This window comes from Mastigoproctus giganteus, chromosome 5, assembly GCF_048544385.1.
Source record: "Mastigoproctus giganteus isolate SK-2022 chromosome 5, ASM4854438v1, whole genome shotgun sequence".
Classification (NCBI taxonomy): Eukaryota; Metazoa; Arthropoda; class Arachnida; order Uropygi; family Thelyphonidae; genus Mastigoproctus; species Mastigoproctus giganteus.
In genome coordinates this window covers 122,706,307-122,729,220 of record NC_143579.1, presented here as the reverse complement: position 1 = coordinate 122,729,220, position 22,914 = coordinate 122,706,307, and the positions used below count along the sequence as shown (strand labels likewise).

Here is a 22,914-nt window from a genome sequence, read left to right as displayed (position 1 = left end):
ACTACGAGAAGAGGAGTTGGCCTCAATGAAAGTCATTAATCAGAATGAAGAATGTAGTGTTTGAACCTCTGGTAGATCCAAATAAAGTTTTGCTTCCACCACTTCACATCAAACTAGGGCTCATGAAAATTTTGTGAAGGCTTTGGGAAGTGAACGGTCCTGCATTAACTAACTTGCAAGAGAAATTCCCAAGACTTATTAGGGAAGATTAAAGCAGGTGTTTTCATTGGTCCACAAATAAGGTAACTTTTCAAAGTGGGAAAGCCTTTCGAAATGTTTTAATTGATTTTTTCTAGGAAATATTAAAGCCGGCAACTAAAAGCAGCTTGTGAAAGATCTCATTACTTCTTATGAAAAACTAGGGTGCAACATGTCATTGAAGATGCATTTCTTGTACTCATATCTGGATTTTTTTCTGCTGAACTGTGGTGCCATCAGTGATGAACATGGTGAGCACTTCCATCAAGACAGCATAGCAATGGAACAAAGATACAAAAGCAAATGGAGTGATGGCATGTTAGCCGATTATTATTGGATGGTGAAAAGGGATGCTCCCGAAGCTGAATACAAGCAAAAGGATCCCGTGTTTGACACAGGTACGTTTGTAGCTACATCTTCCTGCCATATAAATAAAAAAAAAAAAAAACTTTGTATAAATATAAAAAAACTACTTTTTTCAAAAATGAGCAACAATTTCCTATTTTAAGCCCTCTAAAATCTATAAAGTAAACTCAATTTCATGTCCGTAACAAGATATGACCAAAATTTGTTGTTCAGTGAAATTAGCAGACTTTAAAAAAATAAATAAATAAAAAATAAAATTATTGTACTCCTACTGGTGAGTCTCATTTCTCTTGTTAACAGCTGAGGTGCTCATTTGCAACATAGTATTAGAAATGGAAAATGCAAGAAAGCAAGCTTACATCATTATCATCAGCCATTTTCAATCCACTCCACAATGAAGGCCTCTCCAGCAACTTTCCAGTTCCTTCTGTTTTGTGCAATAGCCATTCATTTACTACCCACAAACTCATGAATTTCATCTATCCATCTCCACCACTGTCTTCCAGATTTTCCTCTAGCTCCTCATTGGTACCATTCTATTATTTTCTTAGTCCGTCTGTCATCATGTCTTCGAGCTATGTGTCCTACCCAAGACCATTTCAGTTGTGATAAGAATGTCTTTTACTTGAGTTTGCTGCCTAATCCATGTGTTTCTCTTCTTATCTAACAGTCTGATTCCCAATATGATTCATTCCATTCTTCGCTGTGTAGTTCTCAGCTTCTCTTCCATTCTTTTGGTGAGTGCCCAAGTTTCACTTCTGTCAGTCATGGTGGGGAGTACACATTGGTTCATTATTTTACTTTTCAGATAAACTGGGATATTGCTCCTCAGTATGTGACTATTTTCCTGAATGTCATCCCTCCAAAATTTATTCTTCTCTTGACTTCCAGCCATTTATCATTATCACAGCTAATAACTTGTCCCAGATAAGTATATGACTCCACCTTTTCAATTACTGCTCCTTCATTCATTATGTCCCTTTCTGTGGCATACTCGTTCATCATTACTTTTGTTTAAGCAATATTCATCTTTAGTCCAAAATCCTTACTAACTGTGCATAAATGATTTTTAAGATTTTCCCCTAATTCTTTGGGATTGTGGCTTATGACCACAATGTCATCTGCAAATTGTAAATGGTTTAGGTACTCTTCATTCACATTGACTCCTTTCTGCGACCAGTCTAATCTTCTGAAAGCTTCAAGGGCAGCAGTAAACAACTTCAGAGATATTGTGTCTCCTTGTTGAACTCATTTCTCAATTTTAAATTTGCTACTATCTTTGTCTAGTCTAATAAAGGAGGTAGCGTTTTCATACATTTTCTTCAAAATCATAATATATGGGGTATCTATGCCTTGTCTTTCCACTGTGCGAAAAATTGTCTTATGCTGTATGGAGTCAAATGCCTTTTCATAATCCACAAATGCCAGGCATAATGGTGTTTTATATTCATTTGCTTTCTCCGTTAATTGTGATATTACGTGAAGGTGATCCATAGTTGAGAATTCTGTCCTAAAGTCAGCTTGCTTTTTCAGTCGATTCTCATCAAGTATTCTTTCTAACCTGTTAGTAATGACCAGTGTGACAACTTGTAGATGTGGGATAACAAACTAATTGGTCTATAATTTCCAATTTATCTCCTTTCTTATGCAGCAAAACTATGATTGCATTATTCCACTCCTTAGGCATCACACCTTTTCTAGTGCATTTTGTTGAAGATGTTATTTGGTTTTTAGGAGCATTAGCAACTAAGGCAATATTACTCCAGGGATATGCGGTGGTCATTTCTTGACCTTTCTGCATCCTCCGTATTTGGTGGTCACGGGCTTGAACCCCGGTCTGATCAAGAAGCGCGTGCTATGCACTGCTGCTCCTGCCCACCTGGCTACGGAGGTGCCATTTTGTGAAGAGTCTTGCCAGTTTTTGTGTCATGTCTCTTCCTCCCAATTTTAACAACTGTACAGTAATTTCATCTTCCCCCGGGACTTTTTGATTCTTCATTTTCTTCAACGCATGTTCTACCTCTTCAGGAAGAATATCGGGTATGTCGTATGTGTTACTAATTTGCAATCCATCTTCCCCAATGCTGGCATCTCGCTCCTTGTATAATTCTCTATAGTAGTCTTCTGCTATTTATAAGTACACCATCGCTATTCTTCAGTTTCAGTATCATTTGTCTTTCTGTATTACTGCTCATGGCTGCTGATTTAAGTCCTTTATTTTCCCTTAATGCTCGTTCTACTTTTCTTGTGTTAAATCTTCTTATGCCCTCTCTGAGTCTCTTTCTAATGGCTTCCATAACTCAGTATGGGTAGTTCTCAACTTTACGAGTTAATTCTTTCCTAGCGCACGCTCGTAAAGCAGGAATTAAATCCCATAGACATAATGATAAAAATAGGGGTTATGTTCTCAACAATGAAATTAGTTAGCTAATTAGTTTATATTTAAACAATGATTGATTTATCCAAATAAATGAAAACGTAGCCTGTAAAATCAAGCAAATTATTTATGAACTTACAAATGTTAAAGAATGTCTATTTTTCATCATTAACTAAATGCACACTCATTGATCACTCATTATGGGCTCGGAACTCGTTGGTTTGTTGCACAAGAGGAGCCTTCTTCAGAAATGTTTCAAGAGGTGTTTGTTTCCAAGATAATCTTATATTTTCTTTATAAAAATTTCAATATCATGCATAAGTATTTTTTAACGGAATGCACAAATTGCAACTAACACGATTTGCGTGGAGTAACAAGTTTACGAAGCTTAAAAAAAAAGGAATGAAGAGAAGATTCTGAAAATTTATTTACGTTTTTTATACGATTGAAGATTTCAGTAAAGGGGAAACACATTTCACCATAATAAAGTATAAAACCACACAGTTACAAATGTGGTTAAAAAGGAACTGGATGCAAAAAATAATTTTGATATTACATACTTGTATTTCAGGAAAGCTTTTGACACCGTTGCGCATGGAAGACTACTGTACAAAGTGGAGCAGAATGGTAGTAAGGGTAAATTGCTACAATGGATAAAAGGATGGTTAAACACATTTCACCATTATAAAGTAAAAAACCACACAATTACAAATGTGGTTACAAAGCAACTGGATGCAAAAAATAATTTTGATATTACATAATTGAATTTCAGGAAAGCTCTTGACACCGTTGTGCATGGAAGACTACTGTACAAATTGGAGCAGAATGGTATTAAGGGTAAGTTGCTACAATGGATAAAAGGATGGTTGGGTGGGAGAAGACAGAGGGTGGTAATCAATGGATGCTGCTCTTCATGGACTAATGTTATTAGTGGAGTCCCACAGGGTTCAGTGTTGGGTCCACTGTTGTTTTGTATATTTATCAATGATATTGAAGAAGGTATATCAGGCTTAGTGTCGAAGTTTGCAGATGATACAAAGGTTGTTAATGACAGTAATTGCAGTGTGCTACTGCAACAGTATCTAGAAAATTTGGGCAGATGAGCTAAGAAGTGGCAACTGAAGTTTAACCTTGACAAATGCAAAGTACTGCATATGGGTAGAAGTAAACCCAGAGAAACGTACCAAATTGAGGATAGACGGTTGTAGAACTATTTTTTTTTTTTTAGGAGCATTAGCAACAAAGGCCATATTGCTCCGGGGATATGCGGTGGTCATTTCTGCTGCTTCTGCCCACCTGGCTACGGAGGTGCTAATATTGCTAGAACAAACTTCCATCTGTCGTTGTAGAAGTTGATAGCTTAAACAGATTTAAGGCAGAACTTGACAAACATTTGGAACGAGTGGATGGGTGAAATAAGGGTATTTTTTTTTTTTTTTTTTTGGCTGATGCTGTATAAGCTTGCTTTCTTGCATCATGTGCCTTTGCTAATGCTAACAGTAACATGCCCTTAATGTCACACTGTTTCAATTTGTATAGCAGTCTTTTATTTGAAATCTAAGTATATGATATCAAATTTATTTTTTCAATCCAGTTCCTTTGTCGTTGAATCATAATATCCAATCAAATTGCTCAAGAGAATATCTTCCCTTACCGAATCCACTGTGACTGAAATATAATAGCACTCCTGCCTAGGTGGTACTGCATCACTTCTTTAACCAGTGACAATTATTTTTCCTAGAGGAGAAGTTCACAGGTCTGTAATTAATTGTTCATCTTTATGGACATAAATAATTACAATCATATAATTTCTCACGTTCATCCTTTAATCCTCCTTTGTGAATTGGGGATACATTTGCAAGTCTCCAGTCCACAGGGACCTTCTATAAATCCAAAGATGCTCTCATAATTATGGCTAAGAGTTTATCTTCTTTTCTGAATTCCTTAATATAACTGGAAGGATCATATACACAACAGATGCTTTTTTTTATGTTTAACTTCGTCAATTTCTCTTTCACTTTCTTCTCAGTTATTACAAAATCATTCAGCTCCCTATCAGAGTTTGATAAATTTCTGGCATACACTTCCCTAAAGAATTCCTTATGTGTGATTGTAGATACAAAATACCTATTCAGTTTGTTAGTAACTGAGAAGGATGAACAGAAACCACTGATATCAACTGGATCAATGTGATTCATCACTTTCCTACTAGTATTTACATAAGTAAAGAAGTCAGTTTTTCTCTGCATCCTTTCCCAAAGATTTCTCGTAATCTGTCTATCCTCCATTGTGACTTGATTACAGACTAGTTCATATCTACTACAAGCTTCAGTATCACCTGTTAATTTTTATGCATCCTATGTAATTTTCTTCTCTGACACGTCTCAGATCATCTGACATCCATTTAAATCTAAGTGAACAGCTGTTGAACAGCATTTCTCTGTATGAAAATGCCTAGTTGCTTTATGATTATTTCCCTGAATACTTCACAATTAGAATGGGTAACCATTAGTGGTTCCACTGTATTCTCTTTTACTAAATTAAAAACCCTTCCCTTTATATAAATCCCACATCAATACATTGTGATCACTGCCACTTAGTGGTTCTTTTTTCCACCTATCGAATCTGCTACCTAGTTAGTCTGCAGATTCTTAATGAATTAAAAATCACTGCTGATAATCAGATCGAGAATGTTGCTCTCTTGTTGTCCCTCTAACATGCTGCTGTAAAAAACAGTCATCCAATAAATCCACAGAGGTCTTGCTAGTGCACGAGTGACCAACAACAAATTCTAGTAAATATATGGAAAGTTAAAATCTCCTATTATAAAACCGTAGCCGAGTGGTCAGAAGCAGGAGTGCAGTAGCACATGCCCCTCGAGTAGACCGTGGTTCAAGTCCCTGACTGCTAAATACAGTCGATCTGTCAACCTGCACTGGACCAGCGTGGCAGATTATGGTCCATTTCCCCTCAACATGAATTGTTGACGAGGCTTCCATCCTGCAGTGGGTTGATAATGGCTGCAGTTTTTTATTATAAAACATTCTGATTTACTGGCCAACTATTTCTTTGTACAGTTGATTGTTATTCTCATCACCTTTCTTAAGTCTATAACATTCCTCTCATTTTTGTTTTCTTGCTGTTATGTCACACCAAACTGACTGAATATTGCACTGGCCATGCTGAATGGATGCACTGCCTTAAGACTTTTTTTTTTTTTTAACTAAGAGCATAGGCACTGCTCCTGTACACATTGTACCTCCTAAATTAAAATTTGGCAACCCTTGTGTGAATGACACCATGTTTACGATATCTCCACATTGCCTGCATTATGAATACTTCAAATTCTTGAGATTTATTTAATATGTTCCTAGCATTAGTGATAGTTGAATGTATAAATTCAAGGAAAACTAGACAACTTATTGGAGGCGATGGGTAGATTGTTGTGTTTTTTTTGTTTTTGGTCAATGCTGTATAAACTTGTATGATTTGCCACTATTAAATACTAATTCAGACATCTGAATGTGTTTGAATCATCTATAATAACTTTAAGTACACAACCACAAATTACAACAAATTGTATTAATTTTCACAAACGCATCGATTTTAGGATATTTAAAACCAATAGATATCGTTGGATATAAGAAAATGTGATATATTTTACGTTAGACACCAAAATTATTATTATTAGCCATATGGTGCAAGGAAGCCTGAGGCTTATGCTGCACCAGCCAAAAAAATTCCCAAGTTACCCTGAGAGTGAGAGTCAGAAGTAGAAAGTAATCGTCAAGAAAGAGAAGAATGATGATATCCAGCTCAGGGCCCTGGGTGTGCCAAGCCCATACTCACCAGATATAAGCCCCTGAGGCTGATTATGTCACATACCTTCTAATATATATATTGCTCTCAAGCCGACTTCAATTTGGAGGCAACGCGATACGAAGAGCAACACCGATTCTTCTGATATTGACTTTTGATTCAAGTTGTGTTCATCATAAAGCACTACAGCGTGACACATATCCGCTTCTAAAATATCACAAACGTCTGCAATTGGGATAATCATTCGTAAAGGAAGTCTTCCCCCTGATCGTCGACGTAAAATTGCTGGACAATGAACATTTATAGCACCGTTTATGTGGCCTTTATTATGAGCTAAAAATGACCTACAGTCCAGAAGCACAATTTGTTGCTTTTCGGAATGATGTTTATTCTTACCGTCGATTATATATTTGTTTTCAACGTAAGCCTCCATCTGCTCACATGACAAGTTGTAAAGACCGGTCATAGTCCCCACTACGGTTATACTCTTGTACCGTCCTTTTCGCGGCTCTTCAAATCGAAGGAATGCAGGCATGAACTTCCTTCGTGATATTATGGCTGAAGAAAAATAAGAGCCAAAACAATGATTCTTTTGACAGTTAACAATAATTAAATAACAAGTTCCATACAAATTCATTCGAATCTCTTAAAGCAGTTACACTACACAGCAATACAACTTCCTCAATGAGACTTATGAATGGTTGGGGGGGGGGAGGTGTTTCCCAAATGTAAACAACTTTCGACATCCGCGTATAAAAGTAGTTTACCAATAAAATTGACACACTTTATTATATTTAAAGTAAAACAGTTGTATTATTACTTATTACATACAATGAAAGATTTTTTATTTTATTTGTCATTTTGAATTTCATCACATGATACTGCTCAGTAAATCATCATTTAAGCAATTCCTCAATCAATGACATCAAAATTACAGAGTAGTAACATACTTCTCTGTGATCAGAATATACTCTTAGGTAACAGAAGCAAAAACGCGACTGCAGTGCGTGTGACGTCATGCGAAAGTCAGTACTGTAATAAAAAATGATTTCAACATTTTTTATAATGTAATATAAAAAATCACGTAAATAAATATTAGTGATCTTATTATCTTTAAAGAAAATTTAGATACTAATTTTCTGCCAATAGATGGAAACCACGTGGGTAACAACGTGGCTGCGAAATAGCGTTTGCTTGAGTAGGTTCTGTCAAGTGATCGTAGGCTTAGTAGTTTGTAGTGTAAATAAACAAAAACAACTTGCTTAAATATATTTTTTATTTAACTGATATAAACATAGTTTATAAAATAATGGCTTTTGATGTTCGAAGGTAAATTTTGCTAACATGCATAAATTGTCATTTGTTAAGTATTAGTGTCGATACTTTGCCGGCGTATGTTTCACAGTAGGTGTAGTAGTTGTTGGTAATGAGGGATCAAATTTGTTTACACTCTTTTTAAGTAGATAAATAAAATATATATGGATTATACAAGACCCTGTTAAACTATTTTGAGTATAATTTAATAATCAGAACCCCTAAATTATTCTTAACTCACCCTATTTATATATTCTGTGAAAATGTTTAGTATTTTGTGTTGAACTGCTATTTTCCTCCCCCCCATTAGTGCTTAAAAATTATATTGTGTTTTTTTTTTTTTTTAGATTTAAATTTATATTGCCAGTTTCTCTACATTATATTCTTTCTTCTTATCCCCTTTTAAATTGCATTTTGCCTTATTTTGTCAGTTAAACATGTTTTCTCTATCTCTCTCTCCCCATGTTATATCTGTTAAAAATCCTAATCCTTTTTGAGGTTTTGATCCCAAGTTGGCCCTCTAAAATTATTTTAACCACATTTTCATAATCTGGACCATTATCCTTAACTGACCCTATTTTTATATCTTATTAAAATGTCTAGTATTTTTAGGATTAAACTGCTGTATTCCTACTCCCCCTCCCCCCATTAGTGTTTAACATTACAACTTACAACAGGTCATAAAAACATCAAGAATTGCTCTTGATCCAATTTGAGTATAGATAAAGAATAAAAACACTACATTTTACACTAAAAAGTGTCAGAGAACTTTGCCTGCCTCATTACAACACAAAGCAATGGCTGCTGCTCGGATCCATTTGAAGAAAGTCATTCCTGAGGCTCATCCTCCACTCACTGAACCAGAAGTTCCTGAAAGGGATCCAGAACCAGAAGTTCCTGAAGGGAATGCAGACCCTCAAGATATAGTAACCTCCCAAAGAATCTTCTCCCAAGAACCCTCAGGTCCCCAAGAAGTAGACAAGTCAGAATTAACCAGAGTTGCTCACTGTTTTAGCAAAAAAACTAAAGGAGGGATCAAAAATTACCAAATCCTGTCCTAAAGATAAATGAAGCATGGGGACAAATGGAGTGCCTCATTATTGAGGTATTAATGGAAAATGAAAAGCTGAAAGGAAAAATTGAAGAGAAAGAAGAGATAAGATCAACTCAATCACAAGTGTATCAGCATACACATTCTTATGCCCAGGCCACTGCAAAGTACATCCCAGCCCCTATGACTAGAGGAAGGAGTCAATCAAGGAACAAAAACATTCAGAAGACTAACCACACCATACTAGTCAAACCTATAGACAATGAGACACAAAAAACAAGCGAAGAAATCAAGATGGAGATAACAACAAAGCTAAAGAAGGATTTGAAGAGTGTAAAAATAAAAAGCATAAGGAAAACAAGGGCAAAAGCTATTATAATTGAAACTGTTAGCAATGAAAATCTAACTAAAATCAAAAGCTGTAACAACTTTACCTCCATTGGCATGAAATTAGAGATGCCAAAAAAAGCTTAGACGAACACTGGCTGTTTATGATGTGCCAAAAAACATCACTAAGGAGGAACTTCTTGAAGACTTACTACACAAAAACACAGAAGACCAAGGAATCACTGAAGAAAAGATGAAGATTAGGTTTGCCACCAAACCTACAAACCTACCAAACCACCAAAGCCAAAGGGACGAGGCACTGGATATTAGAGATATTACCTCAGGCAGCATGAGGCGATTTTTACTCTCACAAAACAACAGGGTTTATCTTGGGTGGACGGCACATACCATTAAAGACTATCTGATTCCTACCAGATGCTGTAAATGTCTGTGCTATGGGCACCCTGCTAAATACTGTGGACACTGGAATCACAGGTCACAAACACACTGTCCAAATAAGGAACAACCCCCCTCTTGTCCAAATTGCAAAGCAAAAAAGAAAAAACATAATCATTCTTACAGGGATAACAAGTGTCAGGAATACATAAGAGCAGTGGAAACATTACAACAGAAAACAGATTATGAATAACCACACCCACAGAAGTAATTACAATAGAGCAACGATAAAAATAGTTCAATTGAACTGTTACAGATCCCTGCTAGTAATGGGACAGTTAGCAAAATTAATCCAGGAAGAAAAACTAACAATCTTACTCTTACAGGAGCCCTACTCTTACAAAGGGGTTGTCAAGGGGCTGCCATCTCAACCAGAATAATCCAGTCTGAAGTGTTTACAACAAGGAGGAAATGCTATTGCCCGAGTTTGGGCTGCAGTAGCCATTACTGATCATAAGCTCACAGTGACAAAAATAACTGGCCTATGCTCCACCCATGCTGCCTGTGCATGTGTTGAGGGTCCCACAGGACAGCTTCATCTGATAAGCCTCTATTCACAATGTAGTCAGGACTTCCAATCTCAACTGGGGTTCGAGCCTGTCACCACCAAATACGGAGGATGCGGAAAGGTCAGGGAATGACCACTGCATATCCCGGAGCAATATGGCCTTAGTTGCTAATGCTCCTGAAAACCAAATAACAAACAACAACAATAACTTCCAATCTGCAGATCCGTATGTCAATTATTTGGATCATGCTATTAATAAACTAAGGGGCTCTGACCTCCTCATTGCAGTTGATGCGAATGCAAACTCAACCATGTGGAATTGTGCACGTACATGCCCCAAAGGGTTCAAATTGTTTGCCAGTATCACCCTTCAAATTGTTTGAAGAAGTGATACTGGTACACAATATGCAAATTCTAAACAGACCAGGCCATCTACCCACCTGTGTTACCCCCATGGGTCACTCCTTCATAGATTTCACCATGGCCACTAGTTCCCTAAGCAGAAAAGTAACAGAATGGAGAGAGAATATGCAGTGGACCACAAGTGACCACAATGCAATCATAAACAGAATCCAGAGAACCACACCGAGCCATAGACATGATATAAACAGCTTGTCGAGGTACAAAATTGCAAAAGCAGACTGGAACACATTTAAATCCCAGATTCAACATATAATAACTGAACGTGACCCAGAATGCCTTAGAAGGCTCCCCACACACCACCAGGCTGAAGAGGTGCAAAACATAATCATACAAGCATCTGAAATCTCTATCCCAAGGAAGAAAAGAAGATCCAACCATGTTCCCTGGTGGACTAACAATCTCACAGCTATGAGAATGCAAACAAGGGCAGCGAGAAGAGATTATCAGAGGGCAAGAAGAGATCACTCTAGGAGTCAAAATGATGTAGCAATCCTTCTGGAGTGGTGCAGAGATATGAGGTGGCTGTATCATCAAGAAATACACAAACAAAACAGATATACATGGGAAACCCTAGTACAAACAAGTGGCAACACAGACCCTTGGGATCTTGTGCACAGGCTGGTAACCACAAAATGCCATCCTGGGGAAATCTTGTCTATCCAAGATGGACAAAATGAAGAAACTACCTCTTGGATGGAGTCTGTGAATAGGATCCTTGATGCCATTGTCCATCAAGCCAGGAGACAACAATGCAAACATTGTCTCCTGGCTTGATGGTTGATTCCATGAGAATCAACCATCTGACTCACAGAGGTACAACTGGAGAAGATCCTTTTACCAGAGAAGAGATTGAAGAGGCCATAATGTCAGGCAAGGCTGACAAATGCCCTGGCATTGATGGAGTTGAGGTAGAAATCCTCAAACAAGCTTGGAAAGCAATTTCCTCTGTTCTTAAAAATCTCTACAACACATGTCTGCAGGAGGGAACCTTCCCTCAGACCTGGAAGAAAGCACTACTCAAAATCCTGATCAAAAGCCCTACCAAGCCTGCACTGGATCCAAACTTGTATCAACTCATTGCCCTGCTGCCAATTTTAGACAAATTTCTTGAAAAACTGATGGTACAAAGAGTACTAACCTATTACCATCACAAACATCTTGCATCCCCTCACCAGTATGGGTTCACTAAAGGGTGTTCTGCTGAAGATGCGATGACAACTCTAGTCTCCACAGCAACAACCACTACCAAGAAGTACTTGCTTGCCCTCCTTGTTGATTTCAAAGGAGCCTTTGACACCTTATGGTGGCAGAGTGTCCTGGAGAGACTCAGGGAGGCTGAAGTTTCTAACCCACTTTATCTGCTGTTTACCAGCTACTTCTCCGACTGAATACTTCTTGTCAGATCTAACCAACTGGAAGTTCATAGGCCTGTTACCAGAGGTGGCCTGCAGGGGCCCATCCTGGGACCCCTGTGTTGGACAATGGTATTTGATACCTGGCTGAGAAATTAGACCCAGCAAGGCCACCCGCGGTTAGGTATAATGGCTGCTCCATTAAAAGCGTGGCCAGCACAAAATACCTTGGAGTAATCGTTCATTGCAGGCTCTCTTTTCTCCCACATGTCTATGTCAAAGAAAAAGTCAAGACATGTATAAGAAGGATTATTAATATTACTAAGTGGGGCCTTAAACCCTAAATCTATACTACAATTTTATTGTGCTTCCAATAATAACATATGGAGCAGGAGCATGGGGGCACAGAATCAACATACAGGCTGTGAGAAATCAACTACTACAGGCCCAAAGGGCTGCCCTCCTAGCAATGACCAGGACTTGCAGAACAACCTCCATCTTTGCACTCCAGGTCCTTGCCAGCAAGATTCCTCTTGATATGGAAGTTGTTTATCACCAGATAAAGTTTATCCGCAAAAGGAACATACAGGACAATGCTCACAACATCCAGCTAAACAAGATCTGAAGAGAATAAGAATGCTGTTAGTCTCCAGGTGGCAGGAGAAACGGAACAACACACAGTATGGAGCAATCACCCGTAAATTCCTACCACAGGTAGCTGAGAACAGCAAAAACTACACTAAATGGTTCACTCCAGGGCTCCATGCCCTGTTCTTGTTTACAGGCCATGGTAGCGTCAACAAAAAACTTTACAGCATGGGTCTCACAGACACCCCAGATTGCACCTGCAGAAACAGGGAATCTTGGGGCCACCTGATGTATGATTGTCACCTGTACGTGGACATCTGGACACAACCTGAAATTGAGACTGGCTGCTACACCCAAGGTGAAGTGCCGGAATTAATTGCAACTCAGACTAACTATGCAGCCTTCTGTAGGTATGCTAATGCTCCCTTCAAGCATAGGACAACTATTACTCAAGGACAGCACCAATGACATCCTGATGTGTAAACTCTAACAAGATCAGATTGATCAGATACATTAATGCGACCAATTTGACTGTGACTTACCTAACTTCATTCATAGTTATATTTAGTAATGGACACTTCACTTGGCCTACAGAACCACACCTTGGCAGAAAACACTGCAGACCCTGATCTTCCGAGGATGGGATCCTCTGTGCTGACCACTGCCTGGGGCTGGATCCATGCTGCTGACCCCCCATCTAGGTTGTGATCTTCACTGCTGACCCCAACTTGAGCAGGATCTTTGCTGCCTGCTGACCCCCACCTGGGGGTGGATTGTCACATCCTGCTGACCCCCACCTGGGGGTGGGATTTTCACTGCTTGTTGACCCCTACAGAGGGGTGGGATCTTCACTGCTGACCCCTGTCTGGGATGGGATCTTCACTGCCTGCTGAACCCTACTGAGAGGTGGGATATTTGCTGCTGACCCCCACCTGAGGTGGAATCTTCAATGCCTTCTAACCCCTACTGAGGGTGGGATCTTTGTTGCCTGCTGCCCCCTACTGAGGGGTGGGATTTCAGCTACTGACCCCCACCTGGGGGTGCAGTCTGCACTGCTGACCCCTATTAAGGGGTGAGATTCCTGGACAAAGATCCCACCCTCTGCTCTGCTCTATCACCTTAACTAACAACTCCTTCCTATTTATATGTGGATGCCTCTAACTATCATCTCCATCTTTCTATCACTATATACCTCCCAGTCCGTACTTCCCCATCTCCCTGCTATATATCCACTCTCCTTTCCTATATTTCCATGGGCGTCCCCAGACCATCAGTTCTGGGGACACCCAGCAGGAGCTAAAAGATGAATCTGGCCTGCCTCTGCACAGCTGGAGATGTGAGACAGGGAAATAAAATTCGTGTTTGTTGTCTCCCGGTTGATAAATCGCCTGATGCTGGCCACTCAACACAAAAAAAAACCTTCACATATTCCAATACTACACACAAATGGCCGGAGATGGTGCTTCCTCACCATAAGACGACAAAGCAGCGAATGGGGGCAACCCTAAAATCTGCAAAAAAACGCACTAATAATAATAATAATAATAATAATAATAATGGATTATATCTAGAAAACAAATCTGAATAGCACGAGATCATGGTTATCGCATGTTTTTACTGTATTTACAAAATTTGTTTTCATAATTATGGTTAACTTTATGCCCATCATTGCTTTTGCTTTGCCACTTTATATTTTTATTCTTGGCAATAAATGGACATGATTGATAAATTTATATATCGTAGTAATGCCCAATTTGTAAAGGGAACTATACTACTTCGGCTTTCAGGTTGTTTCAAAAAATAAATTTATTGCATTTCGCAGTGCCGAATTTAGGGATAGGGCATCGCCTTTTCTTTTCGTGAGGATAAAAATCCATAGCTTATATTTCTGGGCATTTTTACATGAAGAGCACAAAAATGCAAATTGGAGCATTGGGGACAAGTTACTGCTATAGCTCAAGGGATAGTTGAGTGGTAGAAGACAAAGGATGTTTATAAATGGGGATTGCTCTTCTTGGACTAATGTTATTGGTAGAGTCTTTTAGGTGCTGGGCACCTTACTGTTCAGTGTTTATTAACGGTATTGATGAAGGCTTATCAAGCTTACTGTCTAAGTTTCCAAGTAGTACAGAGATTGACAGGATGTTTAATGACAGGAATCAATATTCACTACTTCAACAAGACCTAGAAAAATTAGGCAGTGAGTTGAGAAGCGAAATGAGATTTTTTTTTTTTTTTGGCTGATTCTGTATAAGCTTGCTTTCTTGCATCCTGTGCTAATGCTAAGTAGATATGAGGTTTGACATTGATAAATGCAAGATACTGTGTATGAGTAGCAGTAATCCCAAATATCAATTGGTTGATAACACGCAGGGCAGTGGAAAATTAAAGAGATCTAGGGTAATTGTACAATCCAACATTAAGTTCTCTGAGCAGTGCTGCAGAGAGGTTGCTAGGACAGCTCATTGGTTTCTATCAGTGATGTAGAGGAATTTTCCCAGCAGGGACAAAGCAAAGTGATTATCCTATTGTATGAAGCAATGGTTAAGCCACATTTTGAGCACTGCATACAAGTTTGGAAGCCTCATTTTAAGAAAGATGCGAATCTGTTTAGAATAGGCACAGAAAAGAGAAACATGATTAATCAGGGACACAAAAGGATACTTTTACCATAAAAGACTTCAGTTCTGTAAAATGCTGCAATTTTTTTTTTTTATGAAAACTGCCAAACATGAGAGTATTAGAACCTATAGTACTACTTAGTACTGTGCATAGGTTGAAGGTTTAGAAGATGAAAGAAGATATTTGTTGACATTAGACTTGACTTCTGTAGATTGTAATTTTCAGGAAATATGAATGAAGGAAGGCTGTATCAGAAAAGAGAAGTTGAATGATTAAATAAGAAAGAAGAAAAGTTGGTTCTGTTAGTTTGAAGGTTGCAGCATATGTTTGGACTCTTTGGAGGGAGAGAGAGAGAGAGAGAGAGAGAGAGAGAGAGAGAGAGAGAATTATAAAGCCAATTCAGAAGAACAGTGTCCCCATGGAATATCTATAGAAAAGGCATGTAGCAGAAACAGAATGTCTATGAGACAGAGAGTGGATAGACTATTAGTGATGAGCCATTAATTAACCTAACTGCCCTCTTTTGAATAGAATCTAGATGCCTGCAAGAGGTTTTGGGGGCACTGCCCCAGATGTGGGAACAATATTCCTTGGAGGGAGATATGCGATTTGTACAGAGTGTGAACAGCTGTTTGGAAGAAAAGTAATGCCAAGAGCGAAAAAGAAAAACCCAGATTTTTAGATGCAGAGGAAGCAATATTTGTAATCTGCTTATGCCAAGATAGATTAGAAGATAGGGTAATCCCAAAAGAGATATATGATCTTGCCTAGAAATCAGTGTCATCGAAGATATGCATACCAGCAGAAGAATCCTTTTTGCAAGATATAAGACAGGACTGAGTTTTAGAAGGATTAAAATTGAATAAGTGGGGCAAAGAATAAGTTATCTTTGCCCCACTAGAGATCAGAATTTAAGGAATTGGCAGTGGATATTTGAGAAGTTGAAGCTGATTGAGCAGGGCAAGGTTTCTGAAACTGGAAAGTAGAATGCAATGTGCTATCATCAGCAAAACTATGGATAGTATTTCTGGTCAATCGAAGAAGGTGATTAATATACAAGAGGAAAAGAGTGGGTGAAGGAACTGAACCTTGGGGAACACCAGCATTAGTGGAGAAGTTACAAGACAGAGTGCCATCTACCCTCATCTGCAGTGAATGGTCAGAGAGAAAACTAGATACCCAATTACAAAAAAACAGTTGGAAAGCCATAAAATGGAAGCTTATTTAGAAGACCTTTATGCCAAACAATCAAAAGCCTTTGAAATGCTTGAGATTCACCAAACGTTTCTATTGAATTTGTCAATAGATGGGTAACTTAAGTCAGAATATCACCAGTGGATCAACAATGACTGAATCCATACTGGTTGATTAGATGGAAGGTTTCTAGATAGTTTGAGTTGGCAGTTAATTGATTTCTCCATTACTTTAGAAAGAGAAGTAATTGCAATGGGATGATAAATGGATGGGAGGGAGTACAGAAAGCACAACAAGTTTGTTGAGGGGAACAAAGGGGTCCTCTTACCAAGAAAGGCTTAAGTTCTGCAACTTGTAGCATCTGGAGACTAGACACCTGTGAGGGATCTGACTGAGGTGTATAAGGTCTTGAATGGTTTGAGCAGGCTCAGTGCTGATGGGATTCTTCCTCTTTGCCAAACAATCAAAAGCCTTTGAAATGCTTGAGATTCACCAAACGTTTCTATTGAATTTGTCAATAGATGGGTAACCTAAGTCAGAATATCACCAGTGGATCAACAATGACTGAATCCATACTGGTTGATTAGATGGAAGGTTTCTAGATGGTTTGAGTTGGCAGTTAATTGATTTCTCCATTACTTTAGAAAGAGAAGTAATTGCAATGGGATGATAAATGGATGGGAGGGAGTACAGAAAGCACAACAAGTTTGTTGAGGGGAACAAAGGGGTCCTCTTACCAAGAAAGGCTTAAGTTCTGCAACTTGTAGCATCTGGAGACTAGACACCTGTGAGGGATCTGACTGAGGTGTATAAGGTCTTGAATGGTTTGAGCAGGCTCAGTGCTGATGGGATTCTTCCTCTTTGCCAAACAATCAAAAGCCTTTGAAATGCTTGAGATTCACCAAACGTTTCTATTGAATTTGTCAATAGATGGGTAACCTAAGTCAGAATATCACCAGTGGATCAACAATGACTGAATCCATACTGGTTGATTAGTTGAAAGGTTTCTAGATGGTTTGAGTTGGCAGTTAATTGATTTCTCCATTACTTTAGAAAGAGAAGTAATTGCAATGGGATGATAAATGGATGGGAGGGAGTACAGAAAGCACAACAAGTTTGTTGAGGGGAACAAAGGGGTCCTCTTACCAAGAAAGGCTTAAGTTCTGCAACTTGTAGCATCTGGAGACTAGACACCTGTGAGGGATCTGACTGAAGTGTATAAGGTCTTGAATGGTTTGAGCAGGCTCAGTGCTGATGGGATTCTTCCTCTTGCCCAGATTATGAACCTGAGGGGGCACATAAATTCAAATTGAAGAAAGACAGTTGTAGAATAGATGTGCGAAAAATTTGGATTTAGCCAGCGGGTAGTTGATTACTGCAACAAACTTCTGTCATTGTGGAAGTTGATAGCTTAAATAAATTTAAGGAAGAACTGGATAAACCTTTAGAACGAATGGATGGGTCAAATGGGAATTGTTTTTTTGGCTGATGCTGTTTAAGCGTGCTTTCTTGCATCGTTTGTCTCTACTAATGCTAATGAGCAAATTTCTGAGCAGAAGGAAAAACAACTTTGGAATAAGGTAGTTACATATGGTGACACAGAACAGGAGTAAGTTCTGGAGCATAGATTTTGAGAACAAGTGGAGAAATATCATCAAGACCTGGTGCTTTCTTAGAATCAAGATTCATCAAAATTGTTTTGATGAAAGAACACAGGAGGCATTGAATGGAGTGCACTGGGAATGGTGGGAGCTGGTTTACCAAGATCTATACGCGAGTTGGAAGAAAAATAGATGTTAGCAGGTCATCTTTATCTTTAGCTGAAGGGGCAATAGAACCATCTGGTTTAGACAGAGATGGGCAGAAGTTGTGGCCAATAGCTTTGGCAAGAAACTAGAATGCTTGGCTACCATTTGGACAAGAAGCAAGTTTTCTACTCTTAGCCTGTTCAAAATCTAGTTTGGACTGATTAATAACTGCTTTACAATTGTTGCGTGCTTTGGTGTAGGCAGGAAATGAACCTGTAGATTTGCAAACAAGCCAATTACAACGTGCAACATTCTTCCCACAACATTCTTTAAAGCCTTAGCACATTTATTGTAAATCCAAGGTTTAGATAAAGGACGAGCACTTGGTACCTATGAGGAGACCTGATTGAAGTTTTTAAGGTTTTAAAGGAGTTTAACAAACAAAATCTTGATCACATCCTTATCCTTTGTCAGATGACATATAAGGGTACAAATTTAGCTTGCAAAAGGATAGTTGTAGAACAGATGTGTGAAAATTTGTTTTCAGTTAGAGAGTGAATGGTATTTGAAACAAACTTCCCTTTGATGTTGCCTAAGTGGGTAGTTTCAATAACTTTAGGAAGGATTAGACAGATTATTAAAGGTGATAGAAGATGAGGTCGGGTGGTTTTTTTTTGGTTGATGCTCTTTAAGCTTGCTTTCTTGCCTTGAGGTGTTTAAGGCTTCAAATGGATTGAACAAATTCACTGCTAATGGGATTCTGACTCTTGCTCAGACTAGGCAAATGAGGGGACGTAAATTCAAATTGACGATGGCTGCCTGCAGGATAGATGTGAAGTTTCCCTTAATTAAGCCAGCGGGTGGTTGATTGCCGGAACAAGCTTCAATCTGTTGTTTAGAAGTGGATGGTTTGAATAATTCAAGGAAAAGCTACTCAAACTATTGGAGGGAATGAATAGGTGAAATGGGAAGGGTTTTTTTTTTGCCTGATGCTGTATAAGGTTGCTTTTTTGCATCACTTTCCACCACTAATACTAAGACTATTGCCTTCAAAAAAAATGTTGAAGAAAGCATCTAGCAAATCCAAAAATGTTTTGCTGCCAAACTTCCAATCCATGATTTCCAGTCAAAATTCAGAAGTTCCTATGGACTAGAGATGTTCAAATGTAGCCCCAGTTCACAAAAGGGAATCAAAAGGTGACATGGCTAATTACAGACTTGTTAGCTTAACTTCCATGGATGGGGGTCTAGACTTGTTAGCTTAACTTCCATGGATGGGGGTTTCTGGTTAAAACAAAAATGCAGGACCATCAGACAGGGATGTGGTAACAGCATGGATTTGTTACGGGGCTATCTTGTTGACCAATCTGATTGGATATTATTATTATTAGTCATATGGTGCAAGGAAGCCTGAGGCTTATGCTGCATCAGCAAAAAAAAAATTGTGAATTACCTCAAGAGAGAGAAAACAAGAGTCAGAAGTAGAAGGGAATCACCGAGAGAAAAGAATTATGATATCCAGCTCAGGATCCTGGGTGTGCTAAGCCCATACTCACCAGATGTGAGCCCCTGGGGTTATAATGCAGTAACAAAGGAAATGGATTAAAAATATAATTTTGATTATCATATACTTGGATTTCAGATTATCTCGGATAAACTGTTGGAGGAATATGGATGTTTCCTCCCACTGGATAAAGACAGACTTCCACACATCTGTTCTGCAACTATTGTTCCTCAATTTGCATTTATGGGCCCCATGTCTCTAGTTTGAGAGCTGAGAGCTTGATGGGCCCCTCACTTGTAATCCTTCGAGGGCATCCACCCTATCCTTCAAGCTCTCATATAGGCCCATAACAACGCTGAGTTGTCGCCTTATCTCCTTACACTCCTTGCATCGCACACACACAAAGACATCCCCCATGGCAGTATCATGTCCCATACTTGACTGCTCCGCAAACATCAAGCAAATAGTGCATCTTACAAGGCTGTGATTCAGAGGACAACTGCCCCCCTCAGTTCTCCCCTGGGCCACAGCATTCCCATTAGCTTGAGCCCTTTGCTTTGCTGCTCTGGTTTGAGTATCGGTAAAGGTTTCCACGTGTTTCAACTCCGCTAACCGTTCGTAATTTTCCCGCCTTTGTGATACGATATACCGAACAGACTTCCATCCCTTGTCGTGGAAGTTGATAGCCTAAATAAGTTTAAGGCTCAGCTGGACAGGTATTTCAAACGAACAGAGGGGTGAAGTGGAAGTGGTTATTTTTATTTATTTATGTTACTTTTTTTTTTTTTTTTTTTTTTTTTTTTTTTGGCTGATGCTGCATAAGCTTGCTTTCTTGCATCAAATGCCTCTACTAATGCTAATGCTAATGTTTGAGCAACAGGAAGAATACCATTATCATTGAGCTTGCTCAATCCACTCAAAGCCTTAATCACCACAATCAGATCATCTTGTGCCTAGTTTCCAGACACTGCAGTTTGCAAAATTGAAGCCTTTCATGGTAAGATCACCCCTTTGTTCCCCTCTCAAAGATCTTGGCACCATTCTCTATACCTGTCACCTCGATGTGGGCACCTGTACGTGGTGAGGGGACCTCCCAGTGATGCTGCTGGGCTTCCAGATTAGCATCACTGGGATCTAACGCCCATACCTTGGTTCCAGGGTTACAGCTTTGGAATCTGGCGTGTGCAGCCGTGCGCTGCGACCCGTGGAATTCGGAAAGGGGGATCCTGGTGGTTGAGGGGCCCAGCCTTAATACACCACTTTGGCTCCTGCTTCAACAAGATGGATGGTCCCAGACCAGCCCGACTGGGATCAATCGGCGGGTGGTTCTTACTACTAGGGTCAACTGCATTCCAATAAGTCTCCCTCCCTTTGGTCCTGGGATGGGATCTAGGCTTATTAGAAATGTGGGTATGGTGCTCCTGAGCTAACTTGGCGTCCCATTCGTGTACGCAGTACCTGCTAGTTCACGAGTGGGCATCCCCTCGTAGGGCTCCGTGGTGGGCGAGGTACTTAGGGCATCTGAAATTTTTATTTTACTCCCATGAGTAATTTAAATCCAATTTCTTCTGGGTCCCCAACAAGGCCCCTACCTAATCGATCAGATACCAATTCTGCCAAAAGAGCCAGAACTGAGGATAAAACACCATATATAACACCACTTTTCCTCATTCTCCATTCTACCATTAGAAGGGTTGGCAGGATCACCAAAATCAGTAAAATGGCTGCGTTCTGGCAATCTTTTAGTCAAAGCTTCAAGCACCAAGCAAGCAGAAAGAATCCTGAACGCGACATCCATAGGGGGAATACCGATCAGTGTAACACCCCACAAAACTTTGAACTCTTACACGAGGTGTCATTTCAGAGTGGGATCTTCTTCATGTCTCTGAAGAAGAGATCTGCTCTGAACTAAAAGACCAAGGAGTGACGGCTGTCAAGAGAATATCAATGCGGAAGGATGGGAATCTTGTCCCTACCCGAGTTCTCATCCTAACATTTAACACCCCCACGGCCTCCAAGTTCCATCAAGGGAGGCTACTTAAACTGCCCAGTGAGGCTTTACATCTCAAACCCACTGAGGTGTTTTAGATGTCAGAAATATGGCCATTCACAAACAGCTTGTCGTGGTAATCCTGCCTGCGCTCGATGTGGTACGAAAGGCCATGAGAGCAAGAAATGTTCAGCTTCCAAGCTAATTTGTATAAATTGCCAAGGAGAGCACCCTGCCTATTCTAGAGCATGCCAGAGGTGGAAGGACGAGAAAGAAATTCAAAAAATAAAAACAGAGCTGAACATATCCTATCAGGAGGCCAGAAAACGCATTCAACCAATAAATAGCAGGAAACCTTCACACGCCCAGAAGGTTTCTGTGAAGTACACCATCGGTACACAAACTGAGATGACTGTACCACCAAAAGAGTCATTTATTCCGATTGCACGCTATTTATTGCGTTCACAAAAGCCCACCCAAAAAACACAGTCAGCTTGAGGTTGTCACAGACATTCTCTCAGATATGTCAGACAAGCTGTTCTTGCTACCTGGGAGTCTAAAACGCTGATGGAACTGATATTCGGGTGACACTCAAGTCAAAGTGGACCCAATTTCGGAGAAGTCCGGACGGTCTATGACGGCCAAATCCTCTGCTTGCACCTTCACGATTGTGGGACTGTTAGTAATCCTGGGTATAACCTTCATGCACAAGTACATGGTGGGTGACCACCCAGGTGTGAACCAAGGTAAGCAGGGGTCGAGGTATGGCGCCCACACCACATGGAGGAACGCCGCCCCTCTATGTTACCAGGCAGTACTAGGTGGTAGATGACTCTCATCAACCGGTGAAATACCACCACTTTGCTTATTGGAGGCTTGAAGTGGTGGAACCCATGTTTAGTCTCTAGAGCTAAGTTCCGGCCAACCCTTCCCTATCTCTTCCATCATGCAGTATGATTGATGGTTTTTGAGGTTATGATGAATGTCGTGGCGAGATCCAATATTCCTTACATTTCGAGGGTACAGCTCTAAAACAGTGTTCGCAGGCCGGCTGCTAGTTAGTACACTGGACTGAAC

The 22,914-nt window shown here is 39.6% G+C and overlaps 2 protein-coding genes across 3 annotated transcripts in view; one reads left to right on the top strand and one right to left on the bottom strand.

Annotated features, from left to right (window-relative positions):
* The window catches only part of LOC150085674 (dual specificity protein phosphatase 1-like), a 40,724-nt gene extending 33,338 nt beyond the window's left edge, over positions 1 to 7,386 (bottom strand). The window contains exon 1 of the mRNA XM_090374640.1: positions 6,827 to 7,386. Coding sequence (XP_090230766.1) covers positions 6,827 to 7,295 — 469 coding nt within the window. The 5' untranslated portion in view covers positions 7,296 to 7,386. The remainder of the gene's footprint in view (positions 1 to 6,826) is intronic.
* Positions 7,387 to 7,976: 590 nt separating this feature from the next.
* The window catches only part of LOC150085673 (endoplasmic reticulum-Golgi intermediate compartment protein 1-like), a 285,607-nt gene continuing 270,669 nt past the window's right edge, over positions 7,977 to 22,914 (top strand). The window contains exon 1 of one of the 2 annotated variants that reach the window (XM_090374181.1): positions 7,977 to 8,089. In XM_090374181.1, coding sequence (XP_090230307.1) covers positions 8,070 to 8,089 — 20 coding nt within the window. In that variant the 5' untranslated portion in view covers positions 7,977 to 8,069. Of the gene's footprint in view, positions 8,090 to 8,143; positions 8,184 to 22,914 lie in introns of those variants that run through there. The other variant, XM_090374180.1, reaches the window with a different exon arrangement.